At 41.5% G+C, this 20,971-nt stretch overlaps 1 protein-coding gene across 4 annotated transcripts in view; it reads right to left on the reverse strand.

Moving 5' to 3' along the window:
* PIK3CB (phosphatidylinositol-4,5-bisphosphate 3-kinase catalytic subunit beta) overlaps positions 1-20,971 on the reverse strand; it is a gene marked incomplete at its 3' end in the record, with an annotated part of 1,563,003 nt that overhangs the window by 168,478 nt on the left and 1,373,554 nt on the right. For all 4 annotated transcript variants that reach the window (XM_044070037.1, XM_044070038.1, XM_044070035.1 and 1 more), the window contains 1 exon segment: positions 5,658-5,825. In XM_044070037.1, coding sequence (XP_043925972.1) covers positions 5,658-5,825 — 168 coding nt within the window.

A 20,971-nucleotide genomic window follows, 5' to 3' on the forward strand; every position in this document is an offset into this window, starting at 1 on the left:
TAGGAGAAGCGTCGTTGGCAGCTTTGGAGCTCGGCGGCCTGTCTCTGTCTTTATCTTTGCATTTTTTCGGAATCCCGGTAGCCAGATGGCTAACCGACGACATTACTGGATAATTAAACCGAGAACCGAAATATTTAGAAGCGAAAATATACCGACGATGGATAGTGTGCTAATTAAATAAAGCACAAAACCGACAGCAAAGTACATCGTGGTCAGGGCCTAGGCAAGGAATACAGAACAAATTAAAATCTTTGTGAGGTATTTGCTTTCCACAAGTAATGCAATTATTAACTTTTATTGACATCGGTAAGGAGCAAGAAAAAGTTTCCCCAATGGGGTACTTAGCTTTAGTTGAAGACTTCTGTTCTGAAACTCGAAAACGAAAATTTCAGGAGTCAGCCGACCAGCACTTGTGAACTGCTTCTGCTTCGAGCATCGCACGGCAAGAAAGACTGATGTAATGGCATCGGCTGCATGTTTTATACCCCTGATGACCTGACGTCATGGAAGAAGGGACAGCAACCAACGCAGGACCCAACACTTTGTTAACCAGTCCAACTGAGGCTTAGTGCAAGCAGATAACTCAAATGTAATGACTGCAACAGTGAAACATGAAGAACATCAGAGAAAACATAAACGAAGTGCTGAAGGAAGACCTTAGGGGATAAAGCCTAAATGAACATGTCATCCAAATAAGGAAAGATATGAATGCCTCTTATTCTGCAAAAGGCAGTAACAGGAGCAAGGCATTTGGTGAATACCCTTGGGGAAGTTAGACCAGCCAAAGGGCAAAGCAGAGAACTGAAAATGAAAGGGCAAAACAGAGAAACGTAAAATGACCTGAAAAGGAGATGAATAGGGATGTGAACACAGGCATCTCTGAGATCCAGGGATACTTAGAAAGCTTGAGGAAGAAGAAGAGGGAACTGAAGTTAAAGGGACAGCATCAGAAAGGAAGGGTTGAGCTGAGAAAGGTCCAGATGCCTTCCTTCCTGGGAACCAGAAACATCCTGAAATAAAACTCTTTCTCTTCCTGGGCTGAGGGAACAAGTTGAATGGGGTCTTGAGCCAAAAGGCCCCGAAGCAGATCTGGAAAGAAAGTACAATGTTCCTGGGGAGGGGGATTTTTATACTGTAATGTATCCTTGGAAGATGATGGACAAAACCCAAGAGTCTTGAGATGTCCAGGTGAGTTGTCAGTTGTAGTAGGAATGACTGATGTGTAAAAAGATCCTCGCAGGTAGCAGTTTGAAGCCAATTGTCTATGTATGGGAATAGTTGGATCCCTTGTAATCTGAGATAGACTTTCACCGCTGCCATTATCTTGACAAACAGCAAGAGGGCTGTGGTGAGACCAAAAAGCAGTGCTCTGAACTGATAATTACTTTCTCCCAGTCAGAAATGAAGGAATCTCCTGGACTGCCAGTGGATCTTGATATTATAGCAAGTATCATGGAAATCAACAGAGTACATCCAATAGTCATTCCTCAGCAGAGGTAAAATGGAATGTATGGTGACCATCCAGAATTGTGTGTTTTTCAACTTGATCCAAAATTGGTCTTAGGTCCCCTATCTTTTTTGGGACTAAAAAGAATCTTGAATAGACTCCAGATTCTAGTTGGTCTTGGGGGAGCAGATGGATGATTTTTGTCCAGCCACATTGACACTTCTATTACTGAAGAGTCCAACTGATTGGGTGGAGTATTGGGAATCTTGTGTTTTCTTTGAGGCTTCTAAAATAAGTAGTGTATAACCTCCGTTAATGATCCTTAACAACCAGGAATCAGAAGTTATATTTTGCCAAGCTAGAGGGTGTAAGTAAAAGCGTAACCCTACTGCCTCCAGTGTGTAGCAGTCGGGCAAGCATTCAGGAATGGCCCATGGAACCCTTGGTTTTGTGGACTGCCTTTGAACTGTGGGTAACATCCCATGGAACTGCCTCCATCTCTGGCCTATCCCCAGAAGTGTCCTGGTGAAAACCTTGACATTTGTTTAATCAAATTCTTCTTACTCTCACTCCTGGAGAAGGATCTCTGAGGCAATGAAAAACAGATTCCCAAGGCAGACAAGGTCTTACCATCCTGCTCACTCCTGGTAAGTGCATCCTTTACTTTTGGTACAGACAAACCACAGCCATCATAGGGGGCATTTATGAAAGATGTCTTAAAGCTGTCCTGAAATCACAAAGCCATATCCAGGGTTGATGTCACATAGTAATACATGTGCCAGTTGCTTGGACTGTGGCAGCTGCTGCATTAGAAAACAGTCTCATGGCAGCATTCAATGATCACTGTAAGCTAGACAACTGGGTATATCCACAGTTTGTTTGGGTATCCAATGGTAAGTTACCTGCCAGGGAACTTGAAAGTTCCTTAATCAAATCTCTCTGGAAACATGTCAGGTGAGCCATGTTGTCCAGTGCATGAACAGAAAAAGTGGCTGAAGCATGTTTGTTTCCCCAGTCTGTCCAACACCCTTGACTCCTTGTTAGGGGATGGACAGAGGAACTCTCTTTGGAAGTTCCTTTTTGTGGCTGCTGCTACCATTATGGAATCACCAGGGGGACCCTTAACCCAATATTTTCTTTCTTTGGGTCAACTTGAATTCAGGGTTCTTTGGGATGGGGTCTGCCACATCAGGCTCCTTACAGGCTTTTTGGGTAATGAGGCCTACTAAAGCATCAGTAGGAGGGACCACCCAGGACATTGAAAGGCTAGACCCAAAGACTTTGAGAAAAACTAACTCATCAGAAGAAAGTATTCTGGTGGACCACCCCAACTCTGTTTCATCAGTTCAAGGATGTTGCCAAAGGAGACATCTTTGGGGGGAGGGACCTTCTCCATCATCTAAGTCGGTGTCTTTGGTGACAGACTCAGAAGAGGAGTAAATATGCCTCCTCTTAAAAGTCTTCTTTCAGGGAATGTGTCTTGGGACTTCTGAAAGAGACACAAGGAAATTGAACATGGGACTTTAACATCAAATAGTATTGAAGCCTAACTGCTCATTCCTTTGCTGTCTACCAGAATACGAGGAATTAGGAGCTGTCTTCAGAGGGAGTCTGGATGGATCCAAACTCAGAGTACATACCAGTCATCTTGATCCAGCCAAGATCTCAAAGCCAACTCAGCCAAGGGAAATGAAGAACCACCTAAGTTAGCAGAATCAGTAGCCCTCTTGACTCCAAGGACTGATGGCTCTGAGGAGAACCTTGGTACAGAGATGTCCAATTTGAAGCTCTGAGCAGTACAGTTGGCTCTGAAAAACCTCTGGTTCAACTCCACTGTTGAAACTCTGACACTGACACTCTTGCTTCCTGGACTCCACTAAACCCAAATACATCTGTACTGAATGAGTGAGGGAAGATGTCAAAGTCAAATCTCCAGGGTTATTGACTCCAAAGCTGGTATCACAAAGTAATTTGGATCTGATATATACCAGCTGCAAGAATCAAGGTGGTATGAGAAGCTGAACAGCTGGAGTGGAAGGGGATGATCCCAGTCCTTTCCTCAGGGTTGGAGCTGGGAGGAATCCCTGATGAGTCCTCAAAACCTTCCTCATCATTTGGTCAATGCTGAATTCAGTGAGGCTCCTAGTATACCAACCCATTCTCAAGGATGAGACCAGTGATGCAGGCCTCAAAGGTAATTTTTGCAAGATAGGTGGGTGAAGCCTAGGTTTAATGGACCCAGGTGAAAAAGTCATCTTTAAGGAGGGAGACCGGATCCTAGGGACAGTAGGATCAGACTGTCTCAAAATCTTAGGCACTGGACTCGCAATAGCTGTGAGGTCCAGGGACCTATTCTTAGACTTAACGGAGTGATCCTTGGGACTCTCTTCTTTAGACTTTTTTCTTGCTTTGTCTCTATCTTTTTCTCTTGAACTTTCACTTATTATGAAAAGAAATGGAGCTTTCGGTCCACATGTCTGGTTAGGTAGGTGGCAAACGAGAGCTGAGGTAATTCAGGCAGGAGAGGGGAATTAAGGGTAGGGGAGGAGTCAGAGCTCTTGGATCCAAAGCTTTGGTATAAAGAACCTGAGACTGGATCCAGCCAGTTCCGACAACCCAGACACTAACTTGGATGAATAAAGACAACATTGGATCTAGGCAAGTGACCCAGCCATCATGGACCACTCTCAGGCATATATAGGTTCATAAATTCATACGATGTTACTAGGCTATTGACTCGAGGGTCTTTACAAGCCTAGCCATAAAATCCCAGCATATTACTACATGAGAGATATCATCTATGACCAAGATTTTTCTAGCACGGAGTACCCATGTCCAGGAGAAAAGCAGGGGCAATCCCCAGTAGGAATTTATGGTTTCCTATCCAGTCATCCCAAAACAATTTCCTGACAGATGCAATGAATTCTGTCTATTCTGGAAAAATACCTGACAGGCAGTGACCCCGGAAAAATACCTGATAGGCAGTGACCCTATTCTTAAGACGATATATTTTCAAGTCAGCATAATCAGATGTTATGGGGTAAAGAGAGAAATATGCTCTTTAATGGAAGCATTACATTCATATGCCTGCACTTATTTTACTTATGTGCAATTTGTATTAACCAGGTAAGGTAAGCTGATCTGTTGACACTTCAGTCATGGTCTGAGTAAATTAAATATTACAAACATAGACGAGCAATGTAATATACAGTAAATAGAGGCTTTAAAAATTAAAATGTAAAGACATATGCACACTACGTATTAGGGAATAAGGCTTAATAGTGTAGTACAATACACTGTGTAAAAAGTTTGAATTACCATATGATATAAATATCTTTGGATAGACCCTTAAACAGGGAAACAGCCTAAGAAAAGACATTGGCAAATTAGCTGAGCATCAAGAACATTAAATGAGAAAGATAACATTGGTGAATATTGTACAGAGTGGGATAAGAATTTTTAACCTGCTTCACGTGTAAATATTCCTTTAGTGTAGCTTTGAAGGACTGTAAGCTTTGGTAGCTCTTCACTTCACTAAGAACGACACATATGGACTGCTTATCACTTATGACAATATGAAGGATTTGTTTTATAATACTTCTTTTTCTAAAATATAAAAGATCAAAAACAGCATACTGTACATATGTTTTCAAGTTTACACAGCATATAAATGTTAATTGTCAAGGTTTACTGCGCTACAGTGCCATCTAGTGCCAGATGGCATTTACTTGTGTAAGACCAGTGAGAATGTATATCATTTAACAACAAACCAAGAAAACTGCTTGTTAGTCAGTCCAGAACGTCTACTGCTCAGTAATAAAACAATGCATTAGAGTTGTTTTACGTGGAGCTTTTGTCAGTCGCCAACTCCTCAAATACAGAATTCTCTGCTCTCAGTAATATGAAATTTTATGTATGCAGTTCTAGTAGACCAAGGAAATCTTACATAATTACCCAATGCATCCATTTTGGGCATTAGACCAAATGTCAATGTTTATTCTTTAAAGAGAAATACTTATTTGGAGTGTATTTATGCTAAATTTGGTATAGAGTAAAAAGCAAAAGTTTGGAAGCATAAACACTTTTAATGAGTTGGCCAGTTTTGATATTCTACAGCAAGTGGGTTAAATGTGCAAACCAGTTATGGTATTTTGATATTTATGTTCATGAATAACACACACTCGTGCATTCTCTTAATAATTATGCTTACCCAGAATTATGTTCCCTGAGCCAGTTTAGAAGGGCATCTTTGTTGAAAGCTGCAGTTGCTGCAACACTGCTGATGGTTAACTGAATATTTGCTATGGTTTCTGCTGCGGTAACCACTTCTATGAAACCTGTTCGGTCACCTGATGCCAAACAACCATAAGGCAACATTCTGAAATAAAAAAACGTATCAAATAACATTTTGCAACTCACCTCCACAAAATGTACCAAAAAAAATTACTTAAGCTAAGTAATACATCTGTCAAATTACTTTAGGTTAAGGGTAGTTACTTACCATAGTGCAGTGCCTGCTTTTATCAGGCACTTGTCCTTTTTAAGTCCAAGTGACAATTTCAGGGCCACTTTTTTAAATTTAAAAATTAATTCCAGAAGCTAACCAACAATTTGCTGACATGTCCATGGGATGGTATTGTGTGCTGTCATGTTACAAAGATCAAGTGGCAGCATGTTCCATTCAATCAGGTATTTGTAAAGCATGCTATTTAATGCCTTTATTGTCTTCATATCTATTAAAGCACTTAATGACTTGATTAATTTATCTTCTGAATCAAGCTGCTAACTTTGTTTTACCCATATGTAGCCTATACAAGATATTCAACCTCATGGCTTACACAAGACATGAATGGAATGACTCATGTGATCTTTGTAATATCACTACACTCATCAGTAAAGGGGGCATATTGTTAATCTAGCAATGAGTTTAGGGAATTAATTTGAAAAGTTAAGAAGGTATTCTTAAAGCTGCCATTCAGTTTTAAAAGCTAAAATAAGACAAAAATGTATGTTTGAAGAGGACAGTTACCACCCAGGTAAACTGCAGTTGCCCTCAAAAAAACACATTGCAATTTTTTTTTAATGTTGGATGCTGTTTCTGCACAACAACGTTTAGAACATTAAGTGTTGACTTACATGAATGCTATCCACAATAATCTTCCTTAATGTACATATAGTAATTGTCATCCACAGTTACCCCTACAAATGCCTTGATGGCAGAGCTGTTAAACTTAAAAAAACTGGAAGGTCAGTGCTCTTGTAATTGGTATGCTATTTGGTTACTAGGTAATGGGGAAAATGGATCATTATAAATGAGCACATGACTACGCAAGTATACCTCTCAATCTGTCCACATTTTCACAGAATGTCCACATTTTTTACTCATATTTTTGATCTATTCCTTATAAAATTTGTAGTTTTCTGGAAAAGCACTGGGATGATCGGAGGACTGAAGTTTCACATAATGACATGCATTTGAGTTTCAGACTTCAGATCTTTCAGAAAATGCATGCTAACACAAACCCTATCACCATAGCAACTTTCTAAGTTTATAAGACCAATATTCAGAATCTCTTTCTATTTTTGGCCTTTGTCCAGATTTCTTGCAGTAAGAAGTTGACAGGTATGTCTGCAAGATTGCAGAGGATTAAGGCTACAAGCTGTTAATGAGGTGGAACTTGTAGTCCATTGTTTGATTCCATCAGCCTCCACCTGACTACTGTGTGACTGAGTAAGTCAATTAATCAGACAGTGCTATGGAACAGTTGGATTAGGTTCCTCTATGGTAACCTAGATCGCGTGCTTTGTAATTACCTATGAACTCCTATGAGGGTTTCTTGTGATACAAAGCAGTTAACACTGGGTCTACTTTAGGACCTCGAAAGCTTAGCTCAAATGCATATGGATCGAACCATATGCATTGAACTATTAAACGATCGAAGTCCACAAAAATAAAAAAAACATACACACAAAAAAAAAACAAACTAGTGTAGGCAGGGGGGCAAACTCCCCTGCACCCCCCACACCCCCCCGCTACTTAAATATACCAACTCCGAGATCGCACTACATTGAAGTAAATGGAAATCTCCACCTACAGAGATTTCAGTTTACATTTTCGATGTTTTGTGCTTTCGGTGTACTCGTGTCGAGAATATCGTATTCAATATTCTCGGACTTCAAGCACATAAAGTAGACCCGTTAACACTTACTCTAGGAGCTCCATTTCACATGTGAGCATTTTCAATAACTTCTGCTGAGAAGGCGCAATCCTACAGCTCTTTTACATACATATACACACCCACACACATGCACAAAAAAAGCAATACTGTTACAATCAGGAGCAAATCTATAGTTCTTATGCAAAAAATAACACTTTTATGTGGCAACAGCAGTAAATCTAAAGCTCTTATGCAGCTAACTGTGCTGGGGTGAGATGTCTAATTTTAGACCTTTTTATAACACAAGCACAACCTGGCATACAGCCTTCCAATGCTTCAGTGTAAGCTCACCTAATTTTTTGCAAGCTTTTGGCTGTCAAGAATACATTAGACAAACATTAAAACAAAATATAGCTGTGATCATCCACTATAGTCTTCTAAATGTTATCCATCCAACTAGAAGTTAAGAAATATGTTTTCAAAACAAAACAGTCAGAATTAACCAAGTGATCATACAACAACCTGCAAAATGAACAGTTGCCAGGAGCTGCACTTACACAAGTCTAAGAAGCAGAAAAGTACAATTGTGTACACTTACCATAAATGTAGATATTCGAGTGTATTCACTGTTTCAGTCATCACACTTGGGTTATCTGCCTGCAGGTAGCCCTCAGTCAGCCCAGAGTCTTGGGATTTCTGCATCAGATGCTGTGGCCTCTTCCATGACGTCAGGTCGTCAGAGGTATAAAACATGCAGCTGACACCATTACATCAGTTTTTCTTGCCCTGGATGTCAGGATCCCCAAAATAGGAATCTATTACTTGGTGTGGAACACCTCCAGTAAAAAGTAAATACCCCTGCCATAAAATATAGCCATAAAGAGGATAGGTAGAAAGGATATAAAAAAAAAACAGGGGGATGGAGGGAGGGAAACCAGGAATGCAACAGTGAATACACTTGAACATCTACATTTATGGTAAGTGTACACAACTGTACTACGTTCTTCATGTTTCACTGTTGCAGTCATCACCCTTGTCTTGATTCCCAAAGCTGAGGAAGGATGGAGGCAGTCAAGAGGTGTTAGGGCTGGCTAGCAGGCCTTGTAAGACTGCTGTAGCAAATCCAGCTCTGGATTTAGAAAATATAGGTAAGTGGTAATGCTTGGTGATGGTGTGTACAGGACTCCAGGCTGCAGCTTCCAGGATGTTCCTGGTAGGGACTCCCCTATGAAATGCTGTAGAGGTTGAAGTAGCTCTAGTGGAATGAGTTCTGATCCCCAGAGGGGTAATTTTTCCATGGTGCTTGTAGCAGAAATGGATGCAGTGTGCTATCCATTTGGAAATGGTTTGCTTTGAAATGGCCTTGCCCTCTGCCCCTGTAGCAAAGCTGACTAGCAGCTGGGCAGATTTTCTGAAAGGCTTAGTCCTAAAGGTAGAACCCTGAGCTGTCTGTGCACGTCCAAGGAGTGCAGGATCGTTTCCCCTTTATTCTGAGGATTAGGGAAAAAGGTTGGCAAATGGATGGATTGGTTTAGAGCCACACTGGATACCACCTTGGGCATAAAGGAAGGGTTAGTCCTAAGGGAAACCCTGTCAGCATGGAAAACAATGAAGGGCTCCATCGCCATTTGTGCCTGTAATTCAGACACTCTTCTTACAAGTAAGGCTGTTTTCCAAGAGAGGAATTTTAACTCTGCTGAAGCAGCAGGTTCAAAGATTCTCCAGTACAAAGTTAAGGTTCCAGGTCGGAGTGGGAACTCTCCTAGTAGGTCTTAAATTGTTAGTTCCTCTCGGGAACTGTTTGATGAGAGGATGAGAAAAGAGAGGAGGCTCAGTATTATAATGAGCTGAGATGGCAGAGGCATGAATCTTAATGGATGAGATGGATAGGCCTGTGTGGAGCAGCTCTGCTAGATAATCAAGGATTTGAGGTAAGTTGGGCACAGCTGTGTCCTTTCCTTGAGACTGACTCCAAGAACAACATTTTTTCCACTTTTCAGCATAGGATTTCTTCTGGCCTTAAAGATGACGTCCAGCACCTGTTTGCTGAGGGATGCTGGTGGTGCATTTAGTGAATAAGCCAGGCTGCAAGGTTTAGAGTTTGCAGCTGTGGATGCAAAATCTGTCCTTCTTGCTGAGACAGCAGGGAAGGTGTGTGATGTAGGTGCCAGGGTGGCAACTGCATTCAGACTGTGCAGGAGTGGGTACCAGTGCTGAAGTGGCCAGTCTGGTAAAATAAGGATTGCCCTTGGCCTGTCCTGTTTGATCTTGAGTAGTACCCTTGAGAGGAGGGGCAGAGGAGGAAAGGCATAAATTGAGAGATTTTCCCATGTAAAGGATAGGGCATCCACCTTCCAGGCTCTGCTGTGAGGGTTCCTGGTGCAAAATTTGCTCAATTGGTGGTTTTGGGGGGAGGCAAAAAGGTCCATCTCTGGTGTTCCCCACCTCTGGGTTAGAAGTTTGAATGAGTTGGGGTCCAGTTTCCACTCGTGAGGGTCCAGTAGATTTCTGCTTAAGTCGTCTGCCAGTGAATTTTGCTTGCCTGGCAGGAATTGAGCTTGTAGATGCACTTGGATGCTCAAGGCTGTGTTTCAGAGAGGCATGGCTAACCTGCAGAGTGGGTAAGGATGAGTTCCTTCCTTCATGTTTATGTACCACATAACTGTGGTGTTGTCTGCCTTTATCAGGAGCTGTCCTGGAAGGATAAGGTATTTGAAGACTGTCAGAGCTTTCTGTACAGCTAGCATCTCTTTTTGTTTGATATGCAGGGGAATTTGTTCTGGGCTCCATTTGCCTTGAATGCATTTGCCTGCCATGTGAGGCCCCCATGCATAGTCTGATGCATCTGTTGTCAGGGTTTGGAAGGTGAGGGGTTGAGTGAAAGGAAGTCCCTTGTTGTGGTTGCATGCTTCTGCCCACCAAAGGAACTCTGCCCTTAGATAAGGTATGATACAAATCACTGTTTCCAGGTCCTGAGAATGTTGACACCAGAGATTTTTTACGTACCACTGAAGTTTCCTCATATGCAGTCTTGCATATGGAATTAGCAGAATGCATGAGGCCATGAACCCTATGGCTTGCAATATTTTCCTTGCAGATAGCTGGGTTTTGCTGGCCATTAGTTTGAAAAAGTTTGTCAAATGGACCTGCTTTTCTGGAGTGAGGAATGCCATCTGAGAAGTTGTGTTCAAGCTTGCTCCCAGGAATACAATTTGTTGGCTGGGCACCAGTCGTGATTTCTTTTCGCTGATGGTGTATCCCAGTGAAGTTAGAAGTCCTTTTACAAATGCCAGGTGCTGAAGTAGCAATTCTTGACTGTCCGCCTGAATCAGGTAATCGTCCAAGTATGGGTAGAGTTGAATATTTCTATGCCTGCAGTATGCAATGGCTGAAGCCAGGCATTTTGTGAATACTCTGGGTGCAGTAGATAAGCCAAAGGGAAGTGCAGAGAACTGATAGTGCATAGAGCATGCCCTGAAAAATAGATATTTCCTGCAAGACTCCCTTATGGGGATGTGCAGATAATCTTTTAAGTCTGGGGTGACTAGCCAGACATCCTTGGCTAGCATAGGAAGAAGCTGTTGCAGTGTAAGCATTTTGAATTTTGGGACCACCAGAAAGGTGTTGAGAATAGATAGATCCAGGATAGGGTGCCAAGAGCCCTCTTTTCTGGGCACCAGGAACAGTCTGGAGTAGAAACCCTGTCCCCTCTGTTCTACTGGAACAGGTTGAATAGCCCTGACGTGGAGAAGGGAAAGTACTTGCTTTTGCGCCTCTGCCCACTGGTTTGGAGGAAGGTCTGGCAACCCGCTTGGAGTTGGCAGTGAGTGGAAGTAGAATCTGTATCCCTGGGATACAATGTTTAGAACCAATCTGTCCTGAGTAATGGACATCCAGTTTTTTGCAAGGGTGAGTTTTCCTCCTAGCGGTGCAAGTACTTTGGTATGGCTGGGAAGGGTAATTGGAAAGTCACTGTGAACTTTTTCCATATGGGGGTGGCTTACCACTCCCTGGTTTTGAGGTTTAGACCTCTGCATACCCTGAGACTGCAGTCTTGGTGGTCTATTTCCCCTGGGTTTGGACTGTAAAGGCCTGAGAGGGACTGGAAAGGACCAGTTTTTTGAAGGCCAATGCCTACTAAATCTAGGTGGCTGCACTGTAAGAAATATTTGACGGTTTGCATAGATTTAGCTTTTTCTTCCATCTTTTTTAAGAACTTCTTCTGCTTTTGTGCCAAACAAATGCTCCTGGTTTAATGGAGCATCTAGTAATTTTGCTTTGACATGATCAGGCAAGACTTGTTCCTTTAGCCAAGCATGCCTTCTCCGTACAGACCCAGTGACAGCAGCTCTGCAAGATGCTTCTAAGTCATAAAACCTACACTACAAAGTATGTTTACTAACTTGGTTGCAGAATGCATTAACTCTTGTAAATCTTTATTTTCTGCACAATCGGGAAGTAATACCATTTTTTAATTAGTTCCATAATATGTTGTGGGTACTTCAACATGTGAAACTGGCAATTCAAAGCTCTGATGGCAAGAGTTGCAGAGGTATATACCTTCTTACCCCATCTGTCTAAAGCTCTAGCATCCCTGTCTGAAGGGGTAGGGTTTTTGGCTATAGTAGCGTTAATGCCTTTAAGTTTCTGGGAAATGGTCTCTGCATCCACAGTAGGATTCCTAAAGAGAAATTTGTGAGAGTCAGGTACTCTGTAGTACCTTGTCAGGTTTTCTAGGAGCTGGTGGTAAGGTATCAGGTCAGAATACACCCTCAGCAGCTGGTGGCTGCACAGCGGCTCCGAACCCATCCAAGGTAGAGACATCCGCAGGTCCCATAGTCAAAGCAGCATCTCGTGTCATACTGGACTCAACAGGTCTCAGCAGAGGCCTGTGAATCTGTAGAAGTGGGCATCAAGGGCTGCAAAGGCGCCTCACTAAGTAACGGTGGACTGGCGACTAGCTCAGTGGAAGTGTCTGTAATTTTTGACCTATGCGGTCTGTCTCTGTCTTTGTGCTTTTTTGGAAGATCGGTAGTTGGATGGCTTACCGAAGCCATTTTGGAATACGGAGAATGAGAGCGAAAGAATTTATCTACAAAAATAGCCCAACAACGAATAGTTCGGGTGTTAAACAAGGCACAAAACCAAACCGAGGGACATCGTGGTTTGGGACTAAACAGGTGACACAGTAAGAATGAAAATCTCTGTGAGGTATTTGCTTTCCACAGGCAAGACAACTGTTAATTTTTTCTGACATTGTTTAGAGCAAGAAAAAAGAATCCCCAACAGGGTACTTAGCTTTAGAAGACTTCAGGTCTGAAACTCGAAAAAACTGCTTCTGCTTCGGGCTCCTTGGCAAGAAAGACTGATGTAATGGTGTTGGCTGCATGTTTTATACTCCTGGTGACCTGTTTTATGTGTACTTGCTCCTTTGAGCAAGTTCGCTTTATGTCATGGAAGAGGCGACAGCAACCGACGTAGAAATCCCAAGACTCTGGTTTTCAGGCTAACTGAGGGCTACCTGCAGGCAGATAACCCAAGTGTGATGACTGCAACAGTGAAACACAAAGAACATCTTCTTCTGAATACTTCTCAAAGGTAGTTCTCTGATGCGTACAGCAGATGGTACTCTCTAACTGTTCTTTCACCTCAACTCCAGTCTGATAAACATTTTCACTTTTACAACTAATCTTACATATTTTAGAATCTTTTTCACAGAAACATTTGCAAAGGTGGCAGAAAAGTGACGTAAAAAGAAGCATATCTATATATATATTATAAATACAGCCTGTATGTATGTTTCTGTGTACGAGTGTATAATGAATTATCATAACTGAAACTGATTGACAGGACACACTGAACATTTTCACTAATGATAAATATTGAAAAAATATCTAAATAAAATTATCTCAAATGTAAAGAAAAGCATTACATTTACAGTCACCAACAAACTTTACATTGTTTTTATATGATCTCCCAAATGGGTGCTCTGCCCCCATTCTCCCAGAACTTAACCTAAATATGAATGTACATCACTAAACCAAATGTTCAGTTTGGTGAACATCAATTGATACAGCACAAAAAAATAACTAAAGAGAAAAATTCTTATTTTTTGCAGGGGGCAAGTCCCACACACACACACATCATGTGCTAATTACATATACCCACTCAGAGATCATACTACAGTGGGGAAAGGGCAAATTTCCTGATCCCCACTGTAGTGCACTCACACTCCAAAAAAAGTTATGCATGATCAGTTGATTTTCTGTTACACATACCAACATTTGCCCCAATCAACAAAGTAAACTTTTAACTAAAAATATGTATTCCACAGTTACACACACACTTGTGCATGTATATACATGTATAACGCAGCATGATTTTGACTGAGTTGCAGATTCAGTGACTTACAAGTGACAGAAAGTAAGCACTAAATCTCTTCCCAGCAAGTCCTTCAAAGTGGGTGCTTATCGTTGTTGTATTATTTGTACACAGTCATAGAAGCATGACCTGAAACTTTCAAAATGTGTTAGTTCATACCAATAGGAAGGATTGAAGTTAACTTTTTTTTTTGGTGGGGACTGTAAAAATTCAGTAACTGCTCACTTACAAAGTGAAAGCACAAACACCAAACAATTTATAAAGCAGGAAAGCAAGAATTCACTGCTAAACACAAAACATGCTAAGTTTGTAGAACTGCGTTTAAGCTTGGTGACATGCAGAACCAAAGCTCTATGGCCGAGAAGACAGAAATGACTACTGACCTGGCATTGCAGAAGCCAGCTTTGGATGTTGAGAATAAATAGGTGATGCTGACTCTCCCATCCTAAAAGGATGGCAGCATCTCTGCTCACTTTGGTACAGACACAATGCAAAGGCCTGGTGTAAAAGCATGCAGCATACAAATTGGGGAGTGTATGCTGTGGTCTGTCAAGTAGTGTGCATCTCTGCAGTCGACTTTGGCATGTTTGTGGAAGTAAGCATGTGCCCCTGGGTCAGTGTTATAGACAGGGGTTTTGCCATACTCAAGTCAAGCAACTCTGGGTAGAAGATTAGGAAGAAAAAATACCATACCCAGACTCCCTGGATGATGGCTTTTGCCACCCCCCAACAACTGAACCGCCATTAAATTTGGAACAAAAGTACTACTCAGACAGTTGAAGGATGGCTGATAGGCAAGTAGGAGTTCATTGGTGGGAAAATATTTAAAAAGTTACAGAACTAGGGTGGAAATAAATATGTAACTCAGGACTAGATACATAAAGGTTAAGCAGTCTGCGTAACATGTAACTGGAGAGTGCCGGATTCAAACACCAGTGTCTATGACCCACAGGACTTGACTTAACTAATTGCTTAAACTCCTGATCGTTAAATACAGATCTGCAATTCAGAGACACATATACCTGGCAACAGGGGAAAGACTGCATGTTGTCAGTACAAGGACAAGCTAATCAGATGTCAAAGTTTGAGACCAAGCAGGCTCCATTTTTTTTTTTTTTGTACTTTGGCTCAATGTTCCTGGCATCTCTCCAGCTACTTCCTCTTCAGAAGACAGCCATAAATAAAAGCTGTCCATTTCCCATACGGACAATGTACTAGAAGTCAGAGGTAAAACAGGCTTGGCAAAAAGCAAGCTTGAGAGAAGACACATTATGGATACAACTCAATGGTTATTTCTAGTCTCAAAGGGCAGTTTTCTGTGAATCACATGACTACTACTGACAGATCTATAAGCAGTTCTTCGCAACGGCATGGCTCATTTCCTTTCCTCGCACAGCACTCATTTTGGCTTTCTACCCTTAATACTTGTATCCAAGGGTTTCCTGTAATAAAATGATTATTTTCTAAATAGTTCACTGCCTTCAATGTCATACTACAGAAACTCAGACACAACCAAAAATCATAGTGTAGCTTGTGCAGAAGGTTCTATAGCAGCAGCCTCACCAAGATCTTCCATTTGTCAGAGAAGTTTTAAGAAAATATGAACAACCTCGCTGGATATCAAATGTTGACGCTGGTTGATTGCACAGAAAAAGCAATAAACCACAACAACCTCAGTTCAGCTATCAAACTGTGAAGAGCAAAGGAATAATAAGCGAGCCTGAAAAAAGATGAATCCGGCAGAATAAAGAATGGCAGCGTGAATAGTTGTAGCAGTACCTGATGCAGCACTCTGCAAGATATGCTGCATGTTCGTATGTGACTGTAATCTAAGTTTGGGAGTGCCTGCTACAGTAAATATTCCAGTAATTGTACATTATACAATACATTAAAGCACCTGGCTCTTACGGCGCAGTTTCCTCTCTAAGATGAATCACTGATATTTTATTGCATTAAAGTTTCATTCTCCTGGATGCAATTTTCAGGACACAATTTAAAGTACAGAAAAACAAAGGTAGCTTTAAAGATGTTCCCTATTAAATCATTTTGGAATCGGAAATTATCATACAATGTAAAACATTTTCCACTTATTATCCTTTATTAATTTTCCATCTAGGTTCATAGTTAAGTATTAGGCTCGCTGTCCTTATGGGCCATTTTAAGTCTAACCAAAAAAACATAATGTTTGAATATTTACAGTGAAATCAGACTATGCAATATCAACATCATCTACCCCCCCTTTCCCATTTTTAACATGGGGTGGAGGAGTGGTACAAACTGTCACTAGCTCTCTCCATTCAATGCCACTTCCTTACCTTACCTTCTTTGACAGTCATGCCTATTATACAGTGGATATAAAAAGTTTATACACCCCTGTTAGAATGCCAAGTTTTTATGATATAAAAAATGAAACCACAATAAATAATTTCAAAACTTTTACCACTTTTAATGTGACTTATAACCTGTACAATTCAATTGAGAAACAAATCTGTTAGCAGAAAAAATATACAAAATAAAAAATGTACAATAAGCTGGTTGCAAAAGTGTGCACACCCTTAAACTAATACTCTGTTGTGTGTGCGCACCCATAAACTAATACTTGGTTGAAGCACCTTTTTATTTAATTACAGCATTCAGTCTTCTTGGGTAGGAGTCCATCTGCATGGCACATCTTGACTTGGCAATATTCGCCCACTCTTCCTTGCAAAAAGGCTCCAAATCTGTCAGATTGCAAGGGCATCTCTTGTGCACAGCCCTCTTCAGGTCACCCCACACATTTTCTATTGTATTGATGTCTGGGCTCTGGCTGGGCCATTCCAAAACTTTAACTTTCTTCTGGTGAAGTCATTCTTTTGTTGATTTGGATGTATACTTGGGGTCATTGCCATGTTGAAAGGTGAAATTCCTCTTCATCTTTCTAGCAGATACCTGAAGGTTTTGGGCTAAATGTCACTGGTGTTTAGAACTGTTCATAATTCCCTCCACCTTGACTTAAGCCCCAGTTTCAGCTGAAGAAAAGCAACCCCAAAACATGATACTGCCACCACCATGCTTCATCATGGGGTTGGTATTCTTTTGTTGATGCAAAGTGTTGTTTTTGCACCAAACATACCTTTTGGAATTGTGGCCAAAAAAGTTCAACCTTGGGCTCATCAGACCATAACACATTTCCCACATGCTTTTGTGAGACTTGATGTGCTGCTTTGCAGGTTTTAGCCAGGTCTGGATGTTTTTCTATGTAAGAAAAGGCTTCCGTCTTGCAACCCTACCCAATAGTCCAGACATATGGAGAAGATTGTTGTCACATGTAGTACACAACCAGTACTTGCCAGAAATTCCTGCAGCTCCTTCAGTGTCGCTGTAGGACTCATGGCAGCCTCCTTGACCAGTTTTTGTCTTGTCTTTTCATCAATTTTGGAGGGAAGCCCAGTTCTTTGTAACGTCACTGCTGTCCCATATTTTCTCCATTTTTTGATGACTGTCTTCACTGTGTTCCATGGTATACCCAATGCTGTGGAAATATTTTTGTACCCTTCTCCTGACTGATGCCTTTCAAAAATGAGATCCCTTTGATGCTTTGTACGCTCTCTGCGAACCATGGCTTTTGCTGTAGCAGGCAACTGAATAAATGTCAGGAAAATCCTACTAGGACAGCTGAACTTTATTTGGGGTTAATCAGAATCTCTTTAATTGATGGCAGGTGTGTACCCAAGAATGCTGTAATTAAATCAAATTGTGCCTCAACAAAGTATTAGTTTAAGGGTGTGTACACACAACAAAGTATTAGTTTAAGGGTTTCCACACTTATGCAACCAGCGTATTGTATGTTTTTTATTTTTTATATTTTTTACCCTAACAGATTTGTTTTTCAATTGAATTGTACTTATTATAGGTCACATTAAAGGTGGGAAAAGTTCTGAAATTATTTATTGTGGTCTCATTTTTTTATATCATAAAAACCTGGCATTTTAACAGAGGTGTGTAAACTTTTTATATCCACTGTAGGTCTTCTCTTACACAATCCACACATCATCTTTGCTGGATGCCCTTATTTCCTCTTGCCTCCTTCCAATCTCTCTCAAATCTTCTCCACCAGACTGACTTCTGCTTTCCTTCACATGTGCTTGAACCACAGTAAACTGTTTTCTTTGATGATCTGTGCAATTGGAGCTATGTTGGCTGCTGCTTTGATGTTATCATTCTTTCATCTGTTTCAGACACCAACCATCACAACTAGCTTCCTCAACTTCTCTGTCTTTACTGCCGAGTTTGTTTACCATACTGCAGTACTGGTCACGTCAATGTTCATAAGATCATAGAGGATTACTAGGCTATCGACCCGGAGATCATTTTAAGCCTAGCCATTTCATCCCAATGTAATACCATAGAAATGCTAATCAATACCAAATATTGCATTTAATGACTCCCCATGTTCAGAAGGGTTGTGGGCTCTATCCCCAGTAAGAATTTACGGTGCCCATCCACTTGTCCAGGTTTCCTCTTGAACAGTGTCATAGAGGTGCTCTGTTTCACATGAATTGCTAGACTGTTCAAAAGACACGGCAGTTACTGAAAGATAAATCTGTCCCTCTAACATGTTTTATTTAAGTCGCGGGCTATATTTTGGTCCCTGGAATGGGTAACCCTACTTCCGTTTGATTTACGAATATGCAGCAAGTTCATTAGGTATGGGTCTTGGATTACTCTGTAGGCCAGGCATAAGTCTCCCCCAAGAAGTCTATCTGATACGGAGTAGAGTGACAGGGACTTTAGTTGTTCTGTGTAAGGGACATGTTGGAGCCACTTGATGATCTTTGTTAGAAACCTCAGAGGTCTCTCCAATTGCTACGGGTGCTTAGTACAGTACATGCCAAACGGGTATTATACTCAATTAAGGGCCGGATAATTGTGAGTATAGGGGGGTTATAACTTCTTTTGCTCTCGAGGTGATGCCTTTCCTAATCAAGTATGCTATGTAGAAAGCTTTCCATACTATAGTAGACACATGATGGTCGAAGTTAAGGTCGCAGTCAACTTATGATCCTAGGTCCCATACCTCTTCATGGTTACTTAAGAGTATTGATTGTTGATTTGATAGTGTGAGGGGACATTGTTTGTGTCGAAGGGAATGATGATGCATTTCTTTGTGTTCAGTTTGATACCGTGACTAATACACCAGTTAATGGTCTGCGTGAAATCCTCCTGGAGTATACAAACATAATTTGGGGATTCAATGATTGCACCTAGTTTGCAGTCTGCAGACTTTGTCAGCTACAACCCCTTAGTTTTGACATGAACTTCTGAGAAGTATAGACCAAACAGTAGGGGGCCCAGCACTGACCTCTGTGGCAACCCACTTGTAACAGGTCTGCTGGCTGATGTGGAGTCGCCCACTCTGATAGTGTGTGTCCAGTTTGTGAGCCAGTTGGCAACCCATCTTACAACAAAGGGGTTTAGATTCAGTTTCCTAAGTTTATCGATAATGCCTGCATATGGGATTGTGTCGAAAGCCTTTGCCAGGTCGAGGTATGTGGTGTGCAGAGATCTGCCCTCATCAATGGTCTTGGTCACATTTTCAAAGAAATCTACCAGATTTAACAGGCAGGATCTGCCCTTCATGAAGTCGAATTGGGTAGGATCCAGATTTTGGAGGTCACCTATGTCTTTACTTATGAGGTCCACAATGATGCATTCCATGGCCTTACAGATAAGGCTGTTAGGCTTATGGCTCTGTAATTCCCTGGGTCTGTTACTAGGCTAGGCTTATGGCTCTGTAATTCCCTGGGTCTGTTGCTAGGCCACCTTTGTGGAGGGGAATAACTGGTGCTGTTCTTCATTCCACAGGAATAAACCCTGTGGTTAGGCTATGATTGAAAAGGGTACTTAGTGGTGATACTAGTTCAAGTTTTAGCCTGTTTAGAAGACAGCCTGGAATGTCGTCTGGTCCCATAGAGGCTATGTTTTTTTGCCTTGGACAAGGCTTTGAGAACCTATGCTTCAGATATGTAGGGTAGGGGGGAAGTTTGGGCGAAGGCTTGTTGTAAGTTAGGAGGGGATAAGGGAATTAAATTTTCACCAAACCTATGCGCTAAAAGGTCTGGTATCTCTACAGGGTCAGTGTGTGTGATATCATTGCTCACTAGTTCTGCACATGCTTGGGTCCTACCCTTTAGATTACATACATAGCGGCTTTATTGTTATCCTTGGCTGTACTTACTAAGTTTCTCTCAAAGGAGCCCTTGGAGGATTTGCCAGTTTGTCTTATCTGCCTGTTGAGGAGGGTGATTTTCCATTGCTGGGGCCTTGCCTTTGTTTTCTTAGACAGCAACTTTCTGCATTTATTGTAAAGTTTGTTGATGCAGGATGTTCAACATTGCAGCTTGTTTTTTACTTGAGGCTCTGGCTTTGATTCTTTATGGTACGGCCAAGTTTATATACTTATGCAAGTGATTGTACAGGGCTTTAGTGTAGGCTTCGGCATAGTTACCACTTCCAGCTTAGGGTGGGGCTTGCAATGCATTTATATCTTCACCTAGGAGGGTATAGTTTGCCTTGGTGAAGTTTTTTAGACTGATTTCACCCCTTGTGAGTTTTGGTGTTAGTGCCAGCTCAAAAGTGACTGATTTGTGGTCAGTCTTAACTAATGAGGATCTGACAGTTGTGGCAGTGCATCTGTTTGACATGTTAATGAGGACCAGATCCAGAATGTTTGTTCCCCTTGTCATGGTATGGACAATGCATTCCAGGGCATTTAGATTAAAGTCAAAGACCTTTTACTCTAGCGATTTAGGGCTAACGTAGGTTTCCTAGTTGATGGTAGGATAATTGAAATCCCCCATAACCAGTGTGTTCAGTAAAATTTGGATCGTCTCCAGTTTGGTCAAGTAGGCTTTGTGGGTATCATGACCCATGCTGGGGGATCTATAACTGGCTAAGAATTGAATGGGGGGAGTCTTACCCACCGTAACCTGGACCTGGAATAGCT

Source organism: Protopterus annectens, chromosome 4.part1 (assembly GCF_019279795.1).
Source record: "Protopterus annectens isolate FY-2018-M chromosome 4.part1, PAN1.0, whole genome shotgun sequence".
NCBI lineage: Eukaryota > Metazoa > Chordata > Ceratodontiformes > Protopteridae > Protopterus > Protopterus annectens.